Genomic DNA, 19,609 nt, shown 5'->3' with positions numbered 1-19,609 from the left:
GTACTGCTCTGCAAAGATTGTCAGGGAGTACATGAACAAGTTTGGCAAGGTAAGGAGGCTTTTTTTTTCTCCTCTGCTGTTCTCATGTCTTGCCAGAGACTAACGAGAGCTAGTTAACCGTGAGGCATGATCAAGGCGAGACTGCTGCAAGACGCATGACCAGGAGTGGCGTGGTGCCGGCCACTGTGACTGCTAGGCCACCAGTACTGCTTTATACTGCTTCAGAAATACTCACTATAGCTTTGAGATGAAACTGCATCACTGTGACAAATGTAGTGGAATGCTGAAAAAAAATACTTATCGACACATATGACAGATGACATCATATTTCGGCACAACAACACAATAGAAACAATGCACAAATTTGTTTTATGACAGATTTTAATTGAGCATTTTTTTCATATAATTTCAATGTATGCTAAATGATTCTCAATAATCAACAGATTTTTATCATCCTGGAAGTGGATGTAAGCTCTATGCTCATATTGTTCTTTACGTATTAGAGTTGCAAGTGTATCTAAGCTCTATGCTCGTATTGATCTTTACACATTAAGTGTTGATACATAATCCCAGGCATGAGCAAGAAATACCCAGGACATGAAAGTGCTGAGAAACATTTATCAGGGTGTGAAGGATTAGTAGAATGAGAAATGAGAGGGTGTTGGAGGGATACAAAAGACAAGAACTGTGTGAGGATTGAAATATAAAAATGTGCCGAGGTGGTACGGTGCTAGTGAGAAGGTGGAAAGGGTGGTGACAAGGACCTCCTGCAGCAAAGTTGGCAGTGAAGGCGGGTAGGGACATTGCAAAGGAAGGTTGCTGCACATGGATCGGATGCAAGGGATAAGACGAGAAGGAGGTTTGTGAGGGAGAATGAAAAAATGAAGGAAATGCATTTTTTAGCTTGAGAACCACCATAAAGAGTCTGTGATGGTGCTAGTGATAATTTGCATTTATTTATTTCCAAGGGTCTGGACACAAGAGTGGTCCATTTTATTGGTCAATCTCTCCTTTGATTCAGGCTTTTTCTTGTCTTTCTTGTTCAACAGGAAATTTGAGTGCTATCCTTTTTACACGAAATGGGGTTGCTGATGATGATGATTGACGATGATGAACAGTTATCCTGATGTATCTGTAAACTGTTCAAGAGTTAAGCTTTATGAATCTTCCATACGTGCAATTTGTTTTCACAGGAAAATCACCCGACTATGGCAACTAGGAAATGTTCAAAAGATTCCAAGAGCTCGTATTGTTCCCAAATGAACCTCTGTTCAACAAGAACTATGGCGACCCAGTCTGACTGCATAGTTATTTTATTTTTTTTAGTCTGAAATAAGAAATTAAATTACCTAATGCAACACAGTGTTTTTCCTTAGTTATATTAAAAGAAGCCCAAATGTTGGTGATTTCAGTTCTCTAAAATATTTGGTCAACACTGGATCCCCGCCTTACACCAGTGACCCAGTTTTGCACAGTGCTAAATTGTTTTGCTGTAATCTGGATAAGACTTATTAACATGCTGATTATTAATTCTACCATCAAGGACTGTGATGGTGATGGTGTTGTGAGCTGCAAAGATTACGTAAGGATTCATAAATTGGGCAAGGCTGCCTGTGACGTTCCCCTCCCCCCTGACCGCTTCACTGCCCAGTTTGAGAAGTGTGTCACCCGCCTCAACGTGTTCTAGTATGTGTCTGTTGCTGCTCACGCTTGCCTGCACTAATCAATTATTAAGAAACTTTTTTGCCCACTTTTAAATAGCCTTCTGTATTACAACTCAGCAAGTTGTCTAAACATCAAACTAAACGATTCCACATAAACAAATGCAAAAATGAAAAACAGAAACAAAATCTCACTACACATTTGAAACACAACCAAATAAAAACACGACAACTAATTCCACACAAAATAAACACCTGAGAGGGGAAAGTGGTCTGCATAACTGTTAGTCTGGTTTCACATAGCAGATGTGAGCATACATAACATGAGCAACATATATTTAAGTGAATGGTACCAGTGAGCTTCCATAATGGTATACACTTGTTTGAGTTAAAGTTACTGATGATCAAGCCTCACTGTAATGACTGAAATGCATGGTAAGAAAATAACATGCCATACTATATATGAACCAAGCATGTCAAATACTGTACGTTCCACTCTTGGTTCAGTGTACGACAACCAGCTCCCTCGCTTGATAATCATTAAAACCTTGCAAACACTTCAACATCTTGTGCATGCTAATTGTGATGATAATTTTTGCAGCCTTCAGGTAGCATTTGTTACCGTAACTATTCTTAACCTATTTTCAAACTAACCATGTCTATTACTAACATACTATAAAACCCCAACATTTACATTAAATGGTTTCATATGATGACAAACAGTTTATTTGTTGAGATAAGTTTCCAGAGTTTCAAGAGGGTAATTTTCAGGATATTTTTTTCCTTCCTCCCGACAGGACCCCAAGAAAGGTGACTGCAATGGTGATGGGAAGATCGACTGCATTGACTATGCTTACATGCACAGACTCGGAGGCTACACCTGCAAGGACCCGTCCATGACCAGCACGACCTTCTTCGAGAGGTTCAACACGTGCTGGAAGGTGGTCCAAGCAGCAATGCCCAAGGAGTCTCCTCAAGCTAGCTAATCTTCTTTTGTGTCTCTTCAAGGAGATCTGAGGTGATCATTGTCACTTCTGTGTTACCAGTTGATCAGGTTTTCAAGTGATTTTGTTTTCCATCTGAAACTGTTGTGCATTGCATTTCATAATAATGATTCATCCTCATGAGCTCCCTCTTTCCCTTCAAACTGTTATTTATGCTGCTTCATCATTCACAATTTATTTATTTCCTATTAATTCTTTTGATGCTTACATGCTTTTTCTTTGCATCTTTGATTGCTTTGAACGCAGTCATGAATCTTCCCACATCACCATAGCATTGTTGTGTGCACACTGTGTCTGTGTTTTCTGAGATATTTGGTCTATTAGGGGCTGAAAAAAGTGTTTATGTATTTTGTTGCAATTTGATAAAAGCTTGCTTTTATCTATAAACTTTTGTAACTCATGAGTGCTAAAGTCATATTCCATCTTGTATTTTTCTAACTGAATAAAAATGAATGAAAATTAAGTGCTTATCAACCCGAAGAAACTATTACCTTACAAAGTACAATGCTCCGGCCAAAACAACAGAATATGATACTCCTGGTCCAGATCTGTGCTTAATTTTGCTGGTAACAGCAAGGGATTCAAAGGCGTGCCAAATATTTGACATTTATATCACTTGTTCAGTCTGATACAAACTGAGCCTCAGCTACACATCTCTCGGCTAGTACATTGCTCACCACGGGAATGCCTAATGGGGGGCCCTAGGGAAGCTAGGGTTGTACAGACTCAAACCCAAGTCTTTCAACAAAGGCAATATTGACTTCTAGGAGACATAAATGGAGAACACCTACATAGATAAATGCTGTACAAAACTGAGCAGATAACTTACAGTACAATGAGAGGATGGGTTATTTAACATTAACATTTATATTTACGTTAGTTAAGCTACACAACGACAAAATCAACTCTAGCAAGACTATAAATAAATAAGGGATTTTTCAACCTTATATTATTGATCTTTCATTCTCCGGTTTAACATCTGGGATTATAAGACATCCTTACAAACTAAGTGTACATATATATATATATATATATATATATATATATATATATATATATATATATATATATATATATATATATATATATATATATATATATATATATATATATATAATGATTACTTTTGAAAGAGAAATATCAGTATATAACACATGTCAACACACAGTCCAGGACAAGCAATTACTTCAAAACGTGAATACTTTTGTGTCACTTTCATCGACAGTTTTTAGTATTGATGCAACATTCGGCAAATATTTTGAATTACTTTTTGATGATTTACTGAACAGAACTTTTACATATATTTCTGTTCCAAAGCAAGTGAGTCTTATCAAAAGGGATGTGATACATATACTTGATGCCTGTTTTGTGGGTTTGTCAAGCTGTGACCGCTGTGGTAGGCGGCAAGAGGCAAGTACCTAGACAACTTGTCTGATTGATCCACCACTAATTCAATATTCTTCTTGTCTCTCAGGGACAAAGCACAGTAAAATTTGAAGTGCAAAAACTGGATAATACAGCACACACACCCACCCACCCACACACACACACACACACACACACACATACATACAAACACACACATATACACACACATAACCTAGAGTGCTAAACAGGTTAGAGTTAATGCTACATTGAAGGAAATCTATTACGTCCCAAAACTCACTGCAAAAAAACCTTGGCCAGCATTCTCGTCATCTCGTCATCCTAGCACCGAGCAGCAACACCACCTCCTGCCCGGTGAGCCCAGGATGCGAGGCTGGCCGCGGCACCGATAATTCCCTCCTATAATGTACTCGCTAAACAGGAGAACATGATCACGTTCTGTACAGAGATAAAAAGTTATATAAGAGCAAACCGTTGAAACTAATGATCATGTTATCCAGTTTGTACAATATGATAAGGGAAGTCACAAAATCTTCCCTCAATGAACGGTGGATGATAGTGAAAGAAACTATACCTATTGGATTTGCAAGAGCCACTTTCTTTCATCTATGTAGTGCTCAACACAGCACTTAACAATTGAAAAAGCCATTTGCATTCAACCAGAAATATTTTATCTGTTTATGTAACTAATCACAACCTTATTGGGATAAAGTTTAGAATGAGAAATTTTGAATGCAGATTGACTCTGATATTCCAAAGACATCCTTACTATTGTTTTCTATGATTTATCTTCGTGTTTACTAACCTGTATGACTCCTAAAGGCCTTGCCTATATAAACTACTACTTGTGTCACAGTTTTAGAGCCAGCTAGTTTCCAGCTCTGAGTGTGACACTGGCTGGAATCCTCTGTATTATCACTCATGAAGGTAGAAAACAAGTTAGTTTCAACAACAGTCATGGCAAAAATCACAGAGGCAAGTATGTGTTGTGAACCCTTGGACAGTATGATCATGAGAAATGTCAGGCTAGGAGGAGTACGGCTGCCTCATGGCGCCCAGTTTTCATTTCCTAGATAACAGCAAAGATGAGTTCCAAGTTAGTGAGAACTGTTTGTCGTGCATCAAGTTAACATTGTATTTAAAGATGTCACTTTTCAAATAGTGAGCTGTACAGTATGAAACACTTTGAGTGTATTAATTAATTGATATAAGAACAGCTTAGCTTGTCAAAAAGAAACATTTGTGTTGTTGCACTTCCATGGAAGGTATCTCACTTTGTTTTCATTTCCGTTACAGTTTTCCTATGATTATCAACACTGAAATTTTCTTCACAGTCAGTGTTTTTTTTCTAATGGCACAACCAATATACTTTTATCATATACATCTCCACTGCTTAAAAATAATATAAAAACTAATACATTTAAATCATTATGAAGGTCTTCACTATTAATTATTTAATTATTGGTAATACTTTTGATAATGACTTCACTTTTCATTCACTAATAGATTTTGCTAATACAGGGTGTAAAAAAATAAAAACCGAAGAAGCATTTTCCATCAACCCAAGCGCACAGCAGCCCAGGATGTTAAGCACGAAATCTAATGGCATTTAACTTTCCAGTCAGATATCTGAGCTGACACATACATAAATCAATGGGATGATAGACATTTACATTTACATGTAGATATTGGGAGGATGGGAGAGGGGAAGGAGTGAAGCACACAAGCTGCATATCTTATGGATAAACTAGTGAAATAGGCCACTCTTCCGGGGCCCATCCAGGAATGAGCAACAGAACAGACAGAGAGGGACAGACAGGCAGATAATTATTCAAGCAGGCCTGCACATAGAAAAGGTTGAAAGTTATGCAAGATAAAATGCAATGAGAAGGAAGCAATGTGTAGTATATCAATTCCTAATGTAAATTACAAGATGTATTTAAGCATAAATATTAAATATATGGAATGTCATTAACTCAGTGCAATAAAAACACTCACTAGGCTGATTTGCACTGACCATGAAGAACACTTATATTGTAGAAAATACACTACAGGCTCTCATAAACTTGACATGTGAAGTAGGGAAAATCTGGAGAAGAAATTAAAAAAAATATCACTTAAAAAAAATCTAGAATAAGGAACATGAGATATACAAACTGGTTTCCTTCAGTCAGCAGAAAAAATATATAAGGATATGAATGAACCTTTTGAAAAGTACAAAGTAACAGTAAACTTTGTATAGAATAAACTGACTGACTCTCTGATGTGAACCAAAATTCAGAGAAAACTCACGTAAAATGAAAGTAGAGCAAGATGAAAAACAAATCTTAGAGTAGAACAGAAAATGACCCCACGGCTCGGAGCCACTCCCTCCCACAGCTACTGAACAGTTGTCGTGGTTCACCTTCTCATGAAAAGTTTTGTAGCAGTTTGGTGAAAGTTTATAAAAAAACATTCGCTTTAGTGAAGTCATGGCAAAATACTTGAAACAGGAGAAAAAAAGAGAAACAAAGGCTATATCTCCCACTAACCTTGCCAGTTTTGTATTTATTCTATCTGATTAAATCAATCTGAATCTTGGAGATGAGGAATTGATGCAAATTTTTAGCAATTAAGTTCATATTTTTTTTCCCTTTCCTGGATATTATCTCTAATACATCAGAAAAACTTCTCTGCCACCACAACTTGTTTGAATTACAGTGTCAGCTGATAGAATTAGGATCTTACTTAGTCCAAGGTTATGCCTCTGGGTATGGACTGTCCCGAGTAATAAAAATGGAAATTCTACAACCTGGCACGCTCACACAGGCACCTCAGTAAAGGCCACACCCGCGGAGGTTGTTGGCAATGATCACATCTGTCACGGCATCGAACACAAACTGGATGTTGGTGGTGTCGGTGGCACAGGTCATGTGGCAGTAGATTTCTTTGTTCGTTGATTTATTCTTGGCCTCGAACTGGGCCTGGATGTATGCTGAGGCATCGTTGTACTCCATGGAACCTGTAGGAAACCATATTAGTGCTACCAAAAGACATACAAGAGAAAAGTGAGGTGAATCTACAACTGCACACAGCTTAAATGGAAATTCATATAAATGCAAAGATTTATCTCTGACATTTCATTTACTTTTATCTATATTATATGAATGAATGATACAGCAATTCTTTTTGCATTAATAACACCCTGTTTCCCTCATACAAGGAGTAGTGACTGAGCTTCTAAGAATATGAAAACCTATAGTCTGTTCAGAGCATGAAGTCGGTTCAGGGTGGAGCTGGTATCGTTTACCTCTAGCCTTCCTGCCAAATCAACCTTCGTACATGCATCTCTCTCTTATTTCCCATCCATGTGCTATTTGAAAGTGATATTTTATATATTCTGTGTATAGTAAAGGAAGTTACATTGTACAATGAGTGTCGATGTTTAGGATTATAACAACGATTTGTATAAATTCTATGACATGTGGCAATGATTTTTTCCCATGTTGCCACGTTTTAGTGGTGGTGGTGGTGGTGGTAGTTGTGGTGGTGGTTAGCGTGACCCCTTAGGTCCCTCCCCCGGGTAGAGAGGGAGAGAGAGGGAGAGAGAGAGCGATAAACAGGTGGGTTGTGGGTGGGTAGATAGGGAGACGGTGCTAATCTGATAATTGGCGGTCGAACTGGCAGCGTCGCACTCATGGAAATTCTGGAATCTGCCACACCTTGAACCAACTTCATGCTCTGAACAGACTATAGTGAGAAGTTGGGTTGCCCTGAAAGGTGGACTATACCGTATATTTGCACACTATTCACATAACATTATCTAGACCATAATATTTCCCATTCACTGACTCCCCGATGCAGTGGTTACTATGCTCAGCTCTCAAGTCAGAGGCCCCAGAGTCGATCCCAATGTGAAGTAGAGATGATAAGGCAGTTTCTGTGGTACCCTTGTTACTGCTACCTAGTATTCCTTAGGCACTAATAACAGGTTGGTTGTTATGGCCTGCATGCTGAGAAGGTGACTTATTCAGTATGTCCTCCATCACTGTACTCATCTATGGCACCATGGAGATGGGAAAGGTGGCTTTAAGGGGATGGACCTTACTTGTTCAGGGCCATATAAGGGTATTTATAAGTTTAATATCATTTGTTTTCTTGTGAGTGCCACCACCTTTTAAACCTTTACATTCCATGCAGTCAGCTGATCATCTGCAACTTCTCCTAATTGGATTTCTAACAGCTTAACCCCTTGACTGCAGATTTCCTACAAGAAGACATCACCAGGCTACAGGAATGGAACAAAAAGTGGCAGCTACAATTCAATGAAGAAAAATGTAAAGTCATGCACCTAGGGAGGGGAAATCCAGCATACCAATAACACATGTGAAACACTCCACTATCAACCACAGAGGCAGAGAAAGACCTGGGAGTTTATGTAATCAGGCTACCAGTGAAGGCCAAATCTGTGTCAATTGCAGTAGACATGTTAATGAACAGCTGGGCCAGGGACTTTGCCATTCAGTTTTGTCTCCACACTAAAATGATGAAGGTGAAGAACATGAACTTACCGGTGTACTCTGGGAAACAAATGGTGAGCGGTGACCTCTTGATCTTCTCTTCAAAAAGATCCTTCTTGTTGAGGAAAAGGATGATGGAAGTCTCCCCAAACCATTTATTGTTGCAGATGGAGTCAAAGAGCTTCAGTGACTCCTGCATGCGGTTCTGTGGAAGGAATCATTATATCAAGAACTGCATGGCTACTAAGCTGACAGAAAAGTATAAGGAGGGATCTATTTATGAAGTTATACCACGTGAATAAAATAATGGTTACTGTTCCATGATTTTGTTTCCTTGTATCTATGTTGACACTATTCCAAGACATGTGGAGAGGGAGGGGAAGAGAGTGTTATAAGAGTGGAATTAAAGAGGATCACTTACTGTGGTTTCGTCTTCATGTAACACTTGGTCATACTCCGACATGGCCACGCAGAAGATGATGGCTGTCACGTCCTCAAAGCAGTGGATCCACTTCTTCCGCTCTGAACGCTGGCCACCAACATCAAACAATCTATGGGTGGCAAACAGTTAATCATCTGGTCACGTCTACCTCCTGTACTCCACCGCCTGAGTGCTGGTGGTGATGGATCTAAGAGACACACTGCTAAATCAGACATTCTTCAAAGATTGGCTAATATCAAATATCTCACCTTTTTTGATGACATTTAATTTTTAAAGGGTTATTCTTGTAATGAAATTTTCTCCATCCAAATAAAATGTACATTTATTCAGCAATGTTCAGTCATAAATAAAAATACTTCTCCCTGCGTGGCGCTGGGCCGGGACACCGACAGACTGACATGTACTCGCCAACAGACAGTTCTTGAGGAAACAATTATGGATATCTACTCCTCGTCTTAAAATGTAAATAATTAATATTAAATTACCAACTATAGAAGCAAATACACTGTACAAAAGTGAGCAGTCAATCTTATAACATACATGAGAGGATGGGTTTTAATACCATATACATTATCAATAATAATCAGACAATGTTACACAGGAATATGCAATTCTACTGCTAGACATCTTCGGAACCTTCTCTTCATTATTTTCATGAGGGATTTTTCAATCTTTTTCTCAATGTGCATAATATATTTCTATCAAATACTGGTACCACAATCTTAAACAGTAAGAACAAAGATAAAAGAGGGATATACTGTACCCGACTTAATGATACGGGAGTGACTAGTGCTGGTAACGTTCCTCACTCCCACAAACAAGCCTAACACCACATATATATATATATATATATATATATATATATATATATATATATATATATATATATATATATATATATATATATATATATATATATATATATATATATATATATATATATATATATATATATATATATATATATATATATATATATATATATATATATATATATATATATGTAATTTTTCTGCTGGGAAGTAATTGTCAAGTCTATCAAGTTACCATAAACTGAAGGACTCTCACAACAACTAACATTATTATCTGACTGATTGTTACTGGATGATGAAGAGGGATATGCAATACCTTCACCAGCAGAGCCTCAATAATGGCAATATATATTTCAAGTTCTCATAAACTATTAACAATATTTAAGGCTCAAAATAGCAAATGGCATTACGATGACTCGCAGTTTAACTTACGTTGCAAGAATACAAAACTGAAGGGATTCATTGTATGTAATGTCTAATAGTCACCTTAGAATTTTCAAAGATGAACGGAAATCATACGTAATCAGACAGTTTTTGGCAGAGCAAACCATGAGGCGGAGCGCCCTGGTGTGGCGGCGGCTATGTGGCAGTGTGATGCTCAGCACGCTTGGTGGGTGTCTCTGGGACCACCAGGAGGGTCGGCCTTGATCTGCAAGCTCAACAACTCAAGTCTCAAGTAAAACAAAGTTAAATCATTTTGGGGGCGGGCTTTTAAGTTTTATAAGGCTCACGCAGCTTCCAGACTTTATGTAGTTTTATTAAAATCAAGTGTTGCTACAAATAAGACAAAGACTGCTTCATTGTAAAGAACTGCATCTAATTTTTTCTGAAAAGTATATATATATATATATATATATATATATATATATATATATATATATATATATATATATATATATATATATATATATATATATATATATCTATATATATATATATTAGATACTGATTGCTAATAGATAGGTAGACAGACAGAAAGATATTTAGTTGGATAAATATTTTTGAAGGTTGTTGTTTACAGAACATATTCACTGATAACCAATTCGTTCACTTTTAGGGTTGTCTAAGTACTTCTATATGCAAGATAGCAGTGGTCCGATTCCCGAAAAATTTCAAGAATTTTAAGTGACTTATGAAACTCCTATTATGATACAATGTGCTTCATAGTAATTTGATTCTGGGTGCAGAACAGGGATTGTGAAAGCTCTCACAGAGCAGGACTAACTAAGTCTGAGGAATGCATAAAAAGTAGGCTGTGTTTGAAGCTCTTTAATCCTGCATTTTCATCCTTCAGCCCAAGATGACATGCTCACTGATTGCCAAAGTGTGATAGGCAGCAGCTCACCCTGCAGAGCACTGAGGGCTGGAGTGGCACACCTCAGTTCCAGGGGTCAAGGTATTTATCGGACTGTTTCTGTTCTTGACATCAATCATGGTCATTTTGGAGCAGACTATATAGCGTCTTTATCATTGCAAAAAAGAGAAAATCTGCAAATCGCATTTTTTCCAAACAGTTCAACAGTACTATGGATGAAGAAAACTAGACATGAATTTCAAGCCAAGTCAAGTGGTTGGCTGTCACAGAGCCATTTGTTCCATCTCTGAACTCCTGAGAGATGACTCTTTGACAGCAGTACAGAGGCCTGCACTTTGTGCCTGAACACCTCGGCCTGGCTTGGCAACACTACAGGAAGAGTAACTTCTAATTGTACCATGAACAAACACAACTACTGTGATAGTATACATACCACCAAAGACAAATTATATTTCTTGAGTCTCTGCCTTAATCAGTAACCAAGTTTTGTTCAGCATCTAAAATAAGATTTCTCTAGGTAATGATGCACAAAGGATGGCATAAGGCAAGTGCTGTTAGTGGAAATAAGTGCATTTTCTTTCAATTTCAGGAAGAAAAATCTCTTATATACTAAGTTTCTTCATATTATCCTTGTTCTCAATCACTTGCTAAGCATTGTGACCAGCATCACTTTAACAAAAAATAGGTAATGATTTAACTATGGCTGTTATCAACATCTGATCCTCTAGTCAGTCGGTGCACAGGGATGAGCTACACTGCACCCAGGGAGGCAGCACTCTTGTCCTTAGACACACAAGGGACACTTCATCTCTCTCCTCATGTAAACTGTCTAGGATATTTTGCTACAAAATTACCGTTCTTGATTTTGTGACAAATGACTAAAAATAATGAAATGACTAGATGTAAATGACACTCACTGTCCAGTTAACCATTCCTATGGCCTATGAAAAGTCCCATTAACTATTAATTTGTATGTGGTCTCAAATCTACACTGAATACCTATCGAGTACACAGTGTTTAATTAAGATCAACTCGGTATGAAGTATAGCTTAACAGTTAAGCTTTGCTATACGTTTCATCCATAATACTGTCACAAGCTCCATCATAAGAGAAAACTTAAATATCTTCCTTACTTTCATTTTCTTTCGGGATATAATTTTTGAAGCAAATATTTGGTAGCATAAGGCTAGTCTAAGGATGTGACTCGCCGAGGCTGTCACACAGTCTCGGAAGTATTCCCTAAACAGGTCCATAGTATATATCTTTCATAATTCGTACTTTAGTAATTTTTTTTGCAATAAATAGTTAATTACATAAAACACTCAACAGTATCCTGGTTTCCTCCTCAACAATAAATGCCCCACGACCAGAGTCTGACTCAAACATCAGGCTGCTCCTCCTCAGTCCCGCCCTTCACCTGGGCATGGATGAGGGGCAGGCTGGGGCAGGTGGTGGGGAGGGTACAACTAGCAGCTCCTCCCAGCAGATGCTCCATCCCTTGCATGGGGCAGGAACATTGCTGGGGCAGCAAACTAGACCACGACTGTACCGGAAATTTCCTACTCTGAACACAGCTATGTGGAGAGGCACTCCTTAATAAAGGCCACACCCACGGAGGTTGTTGGCAATGATCACGTCCGTCACGGCATCAAACACGAATTGGATGTTGGTGGTGTCGGTGGCACAGGTCATGTGGCAGTAGATCTCCTTAGAAGTTGACTTGTTCTTGGCCTCAAACTGGGCCTGGATGTAAGCTGCAGCGTCCCCATACTCCTGGGCTCCTGCAAGGCCAACCATGTGTCAGCGGTGACTCAAATTCTGTGCTTAGAGGCAACAATGTTCAGACTGCCCATTAACCAAGATAATTCTGTATCATTGAGCTCAACTTATTAAACTAGGTGTTTAGCAAAAAAATAATTATATAGTAAACCCTCAAAATATTAATCATTAAGAAGTCTTTCAAATGGATATAAAAAGTAGGCCCTTCTAGTACTACTGTATAGGGTGATATTATTTTATCTGCACATACAGCACTACATGCATTGTGTTAAAGGGATAACCATTGTCTACAGGCAAAAAATGAAATAAGAAATTATTAATAAAAACTGAGTTTCTAGCAGCACTTGAACCTCATGTATGTACTTACTTGTTTACCCTGACACAGCTCTATGAATCTGAGCGGACTACTTCAAACCAAGGCAAGCCGAACCTTCCTTATGAACAGTGATACTAGTATGGACAATCTGAACAGCAATAAATATTGTAACACTGTGCAATAAGTTGGCTACCTGTTTATAGTTTTTTTTACCATTACACAGGCCCTATTTCTTCTTCTAAAAATTCAATGTGATCCTTGCATCTCCCAGCTCATACTTTAGAATGCATTGTGCTATGTGGACTATCTTTCCCTAACCTACACAGCTGAAGTAAAGCCATTATAAAAGTCCTAATTTCTTTCATACACCATGCCTTCAATGGCTTTGTTTTCATGGCCTATTAAATAAAACTGTATTTCTAACTTGTCTCAGACTATGTTCTTATATATCTTCAAAAATTTCAATTGAATGGCCAATGCATTATAAATGGACTAGAATAACCCTGAGTGCCTGCTGTGGGGTGTGGTGCAGTGATGGTGAGGAGAGTTGTGACGGTGAAGGTAATCTTACCAGTGTACTCCGGGAAGCATATAGTGAGTGGACTCTTCTTGATTTTGTCCTCAAACAAGTCCTTCTTATTCAAGAACAGAATAATTGAAGTGTCAGTGAACCATTTGTTATTACAAATGGAGTCGAACAGTTTTAGAGATTCTTGCATGCGATTCTGAAAAAAGAAACTTTCAAGAGTTTCTAAACTTAAATGCTAAAATTTATAAGAAATCAGAGCTACTGAGCCTGTATCACATACATAAAAAAATACTATGCTGGGACTTGCACAAAGTCCACAAATAGTTAAACCGTTGTAATGTCTGTTGTATATATAACATCATTTAACTATTTTCACAAATACCTGCCTGCAAGAATTTTTGTTTTGAACACTAGTAAACCATTTGTTTTCTTGCATATGTATTTGTTCAATATCACAAGACATTAAAGTAGGTAATATTCCCTTCCCAAATCAAAAGGGTCTGGAGGAGAGGGAGGAAGAGAGAGGCGAAAGGAGGGAGGAGGGGAGGAGAGGGGAAGAATCCTCACCGTGGTTTCGTCTTCATGTAACACTTGGTCATACTCCGACATGGCCACACAGAAGATGATGGCTGTCACATCCTCAAAGCAGTGGATCCACTTCTTCCGCTCCGAGCGCTGGCCACCGACATCAAACAGCCTGCAGCAGATTTAGTAGTCAAGACAGGCCCCGGTGCTTTCAGAATGTGTTATAGAATCAATCAATGTTTGCAACCACATTATTTTTCTGACAGGCTGATCAAAAAGTCACAAAAATCCATCGAAGAATATTAGATTGTGACATGAAGAATATATATACAAGAAAGGACAAAGGAATAGCAGAGATTTTGACATGACTAGATGAAGGGAAAGCATCTGTAATGTTGTAAACAAATGGAGTGACATCAATAGTATTAAAAGACATGTTTAGCCAAGCCATGCAGTGCAAGGATCAACTCCAGGAATTGATGAATCAACCACAACTTATTACATTTGCCTGATGTAACACCATGCACAGGAAACTTGAAATCCTCTTACAGTATTACATGTAAGAGACTTTGAATTTTACCATTCTTATCATCTTCCTACAACGTGACAAACCTTTTGCAGCTTTGAGCCTAATTTTACTTCAAATAGTATATATGCTGAGGACCTTTGATTGCTACAAATATCCTTCAACAACCTATATTTGAGGGTGAAAAAAAAGAAAATGGCACAATCTACAAATGTCATAAAATTCTAGTGTCTGCAACTCAACTTTAAGAGAGCTGGTAACTTAGTGGTTGTAGCGAGAGCATAGCGAGAGATGTTAAGATCATGATACTGTTGTTTCCTGAGTGCCCAAAGATCAACTACCATATGTAATGCTGGTAAACCCTGAGTAACTGTGGCCTGGGCTTGGCCATGTGGTCACCAAGCATTATTGTGGAGGTACTGCTATGGACACGTTAAGAGAGTGTGCCTTCAGTGAAATATTTGATCAATGGCATTTGGGTATGTGTAAAGTACAGTATATATACATGAAAATCATCATATTACTAAATCTGTTGTCACTCAGTTATATAAAGTGTACATTTTTTGACTCTACATTTCATGTTAAAGTGGTAGTGTTCACATTTAACATTTGAAAAGGCTTTCTATGGGCAGTCTGTATTTCTTCTCATCCCTCAACATATCCATAATTGAAAATAAGTAATGTTATGCTGGGCAAGGAGGCCGGAGCTGAAATTCCGTAAGATGACAATGATCTCATCACGGGGAAGAAACATGAAAATAGTGATGTAAACACGACCACAGCAGGCCCAGCAGATGCAGGAGAATGGAGGAGACACACTGTTGGCAGTTGATTGGATATCAGAATCAGAAACAGTTATCAGAACCAGGCACTGCTGTCTGTATCCACTGACTCAGGTGTAAGAAATATATAACAAATATTCTTACAGTACCACGGCCAATAAGAGATAAACTGAGGCATGTATTTACAAGAGAAGGAAAGTGCCACAGAGGTACTCGACATCCCTGAGTGATACCACGGGTGGATCAGAAGATTACAATTTCTTCCAAGGTAATTGTTGTATCCATGAACTCTTGTTATTTGTTGAAGGCTGAGATGTTAAAAACGAAATATGTTAAGCAGAGTGAACACCAACATGAGGTAAATTATGCCATATGACTTCAATTTGATGAGATTGTCACCAAATATTCCATATAAAAAATACAGACAACAGTATTGGGACACAAATATATGTCAGTTTGCATCTCCCTGAACCTGCCTATTGAATACACACACCACACTGTTTAGACTCTGAGCCTGGCCGTGCTCCTCCACTGACTGTACAGTGGTGTGTTCCACAGCCCACCGATGGGCTGGCGGTGATGATGTTACTCATGATGGTCATGATGATAATAATGATAATGATGATGAAAAAGTATATTAATAGATTATCAACAATAGTAATGATAATAATAATAATAATAATAATAATAATAATAATAATAATAATAATAATAATAACAATACATTAGTAATAACAATATTGATAAGATCAAAAATAAAAATCAATTGTAATTTGAACAGCAACAATAAAAAAATGACTGAATGAACTGCATAACAACAATGACAACAACAACAACAACAATAATAATAATAACAATAATAATGATAATAATGATAATTATTATAATAACAATAATAATAATGATAATGATAATAATAATATTAATAATAATAATAATAATAATAATAATAATAATAATAATAATAATAATAATAATGAATGGTAATGTGGACTATTAAGTTGTTGAATAATAAAAATGGATAATAATTCCTGCTTGATAGTTTACACTACTCAGCAAGGGGAGCCTGTGCCCAGCCTGATGGCTCCACAGTGTTCTTACGCCCTGTGAGTCTGGCGCGGCTCACCGGGTGCACAGTGGTAAAAGAGAAGCCAAGACTTGTTTCATTATGTATTTACAAGCAACTGTCATTTGCTGGGAGTGAATATTGTGTTTGTTCAGGTGAGCAGAGGTAAGCTAAAAAGTAAAACAAAAATTATATATTTTTGATAATGGGGTGAGCTGCTAAATTCACAACACCTAACAAAAACCCTGGTATTTATATATTAAAATAGCAGTAAATTAAGTATAAGAACAATAACCTTTGTATGATATTTATATATGATGACTAAGGAAATGTCACTCTAATATATCATCCACAAAGTATTTTTTCCTCCTTGTCATGGATTCACCTGCTCCTCCTGACGCCTGTTGTTCAGAGGCCCTCGAAGGGGAGGCAAAGGAGTCTGAACTTTGTGATGTTGATGTACTCTGTGCCTGCAAGCTCCAATAACCTCTTTTTTACCTCTTCTTTATCCAAAACATTTTGAATGTGTACACTTCTAGGAGGGGTCATCCCCTAACAATAACCACATTTAATTTGTCCTTGTATGGCCTACCTGTATCATTCTCACAACTCTCTTATGTTATCTCCTTGCTTGCTACCCTTTCTTAAGTTCATGTCAAGAGGATTCAGCCCCTGCTTCCTGTAATCTCATTTTAGTGCCTCACAGCTACAAGTCTGTGGTTCCACTGAAGCTAAAATATCAAAACAAACAACACTTTTCTTTACTTGATCATACAGTTTAATTACAGACTCCTTGTCCTTAGCTCTCTCGCTTTGAACTAAATCATGCTTCAATCAATCACTTGAAAACTTTCTCTTATTTTCACTTACCCCTATCCTCTTTTCTCTTGCAAGAATTTTAAACTCAGTTATTAACTTTTATGAATACATTTTACATTCAGCAGACAAAATAATGACATTGAAAACAGCAGAATTTGCAAAAAATGACAGTATTTGAAACATATTGTTTAGTCTTTTAAGAATTCATACAACTCATCTGTTCCTGTCTCGTTACTGTTTTTACACTGGATCTTTATCATCTATCTCCATACGGGTTGTCTGGGAGTCCTCGGGATCCCAAGGACTAGCCAGGGCCAAGGCTGGGGCCGGGGGGCACGGGCCAGCTACAGCGTGCACTCTAGTCTAGATCTGCTTGTGTTGTTGTAGAACCAATACATTTAGGTTACTTGTCCCTTATTTTTTTAGGGATTGAAATCCTTTGTTCCTAAAGTGCAAAATTTATGTTAAAAACAGGACACAACCTTTCCACAAAAAAAACTGTCATAGCTGATATCCCTGAAATATTTTTATAGATTGAATAACAAACATAATGATCATTTAAGGTTTTAATATATTAGTTTTACCACATGTCTCAGGGATAACAATTTTTTACAATCATTTTCATTGGAAAGTTAAAAATCTTAGTCTGTATTCCAATGTGTGTGCCACAACTTATTCCTCAAAGTGGAAAGACAGCATTTTTTTGCTGCGACCTTTCCAGAGAAGTTGGATTTTTTGAGATTTTTTTTTTCCATTATTGGCTCTACAACAACAGCACTAATTTTAATTTCCTTAAGAATAATTTACAGGTAAAGCTAATTCCATTCCTGTTACATGTACACTAGGCACGAAGTGCCCAGCTAAGACGTTGCCTAAGCCAACAGATAATAAAATTCAGCGTGCGGACTACACCAAGAACAGCAAAGGTAGGGGTGGAGGATGAAACTAAACCGAGCTTTCTAAGAGAAAATAGCCAAGATCACTTAACTCTTAAGCAATGGTGAGGGATGGTTTAGGCCACCAAAGACGACGGTTATATTTTAAAAACAACCTCTTGCATTGGTCTTGCTTGCTTCCAAGACGGGCTCTTGCCGCCCCTTTCAGCTGGATTTTCTACGCCTTTTTTCTTTGCAGTGACTAAATCGCTTTGTAAATTTGGAGAAAACTGTAATATCATTTGCTAAATTCCATGCTACAGTTCAAAACAGCAGTAGGTGTGTACACATTTCTTAATTAAATGTTTTTTGTGCTGTGATGTCATATTTAAACAACCTGCCACTCACTTTCACAACTTCACGACTCAACACATTTCTTTCACTTTGCAACTTATGTAAACATCGTGGATTTATCTCATTCACTCTCTGTATTAAACAATGAATAAACTTGGAAGTAAATGGATATGCTGTTGTTGAACCTGTATGACTAATCCCAAAGTTTATCTGTATGCCAGCACCCAACTTAAAATGTTATATATTTATAAGCCGAAACCTTGACGACATTCTGGCAATGGATCATGTTGCTACACCAAAGGGCCAAGGGAACAGCCCAAACAACTTACAGCCGGCGCCAAAAAAATCGTCGCACACTTACACTTCCGACGCTCTAATTACGCTACGCATTTATTTTGGCTTGTCAACCATATGGGTTCTTACTATGGTAAAACAAACCCTCATCTGGCAACTCTTCGTTTCCTTGCCAACGTCAAATTGAAATAAAATGATCAGTAACTGTCACCTCCGCTTAAGGGTAGGGTGTACATGGTGACCCCGCGCTCCCCTTCCCCGCCCTTGATTACTTGCTTTCAGCTAGACTGCTGTCACTTTCTTGTTGAGCTGCGCAATGGGTCCAACCAAGCTCGGTATGACAGAGAAATGCTTGGTTGTGGCTTACATTGGTGAAGGAATGAGCAAACGCGAAATAACACGAAAATTTGGCAGATCAGAGACAGCTTTTCGTCGCGTCAAACAAGCTGCCGCTCCAGACAAACGCCACTCCAGAGAGGAAGACGGGATTAGCGAGGAAGAGGAAGACACACCCAAGACCTGAAAAGGTGATGAAGCGGCCAAGGAATTGAGGGAGATGCACGTCGAAGTGTTGGGAGAAGTGTCAGTGCGAACAATTCAGCGTCGACTGCAGAAAACCTTAAGT

At 37.9% G+C, this 19,609-nt stretch overlaps 2 protein-coding genes across 6 annotated transcripts in view; one reads left to right on the top strand and one right to left on the bottom strand.

Moving 5' to 3' along the window:
- Nucleotides 1-3,128, top strand: part of LOC126998856 (lysozyme-like) — a 92,077-nt gene extending 88,949 nt beyond the window's left edge. For 3 of the 5 annotated variants that reach the window (XM_050861020.1, XM_050861021.1, XM_050861019.1), the window contains exons 3-4: nt 1-49; nt 2,459-3,128. The exon at nt 1-49 is cut by the window's left edge and continues 25 nt beyond it. In XM_050861020.1, the coding sequence (XP_050716977.1) occupies nt 1-49; nt 2,459-2,647 (238 nt within the window). In that variant the 3' untranslated portion in view covers nt 2,648-3,128. Of the gene's footprint in view, nt 50-1,543; nt 1,688-2,458 lie in introns of those variants that run through there. The other 2 variants (XM_050861022.1, XM_050861024.1) reach the window with 2 other exon arrangements.
- A 131-nt stretch (nt 3,129-3,259) lies between these two features.
- LOC126998855 (guanine nucleotide-binding protein G(o) subunit alpha) overlaps nt 3,260-19,609 on the bottom strand; it is a 110,473-nt gene continuing 94,123 nt past the window's right edge. Inside the window, exons 4-6 of the mRNA XM_050861018.1 lie at nt 8,972-9,101; nt 8,602-8,755; nt 3,260-7,052 (exon numbers count right to left, since the gene is read on the bottom strand). Of these exons, the coding sequence (XP_050716975.1) occupies nt 6,865-7,052; nt 8,602-8,755; nt 8,972-9,101 (472 nt within the window). The 3' untranslated portion in view covers nt 3,260-6,864. The remainder of the gene's footprint in view (nt 7,053-8,601; nt 8,756-8,971; nt 9,102-19,609) is intronic.

This window comes from Eriocheir sinensis, chromosome 15 (assembly GCF_024679095.1).
Source record: "Eriocheir sinensis breed Jianghai 21 chromosome 15, ASM2467909v1, whole genome shotgun sequence".
In the NCBI taxonomy this organism is placed as follows: domain Eukaryota; kingdom Metazoa; phylum Arthropoda; class Malacostraca; order Decapoda; family Varunidae; genus Eriocheir; species Eriocheir sinensis.
Note: the sequence above shows the minus strand (reverse complement) of the source record. Positions and strands in the feature narration are given on the sequence as shown.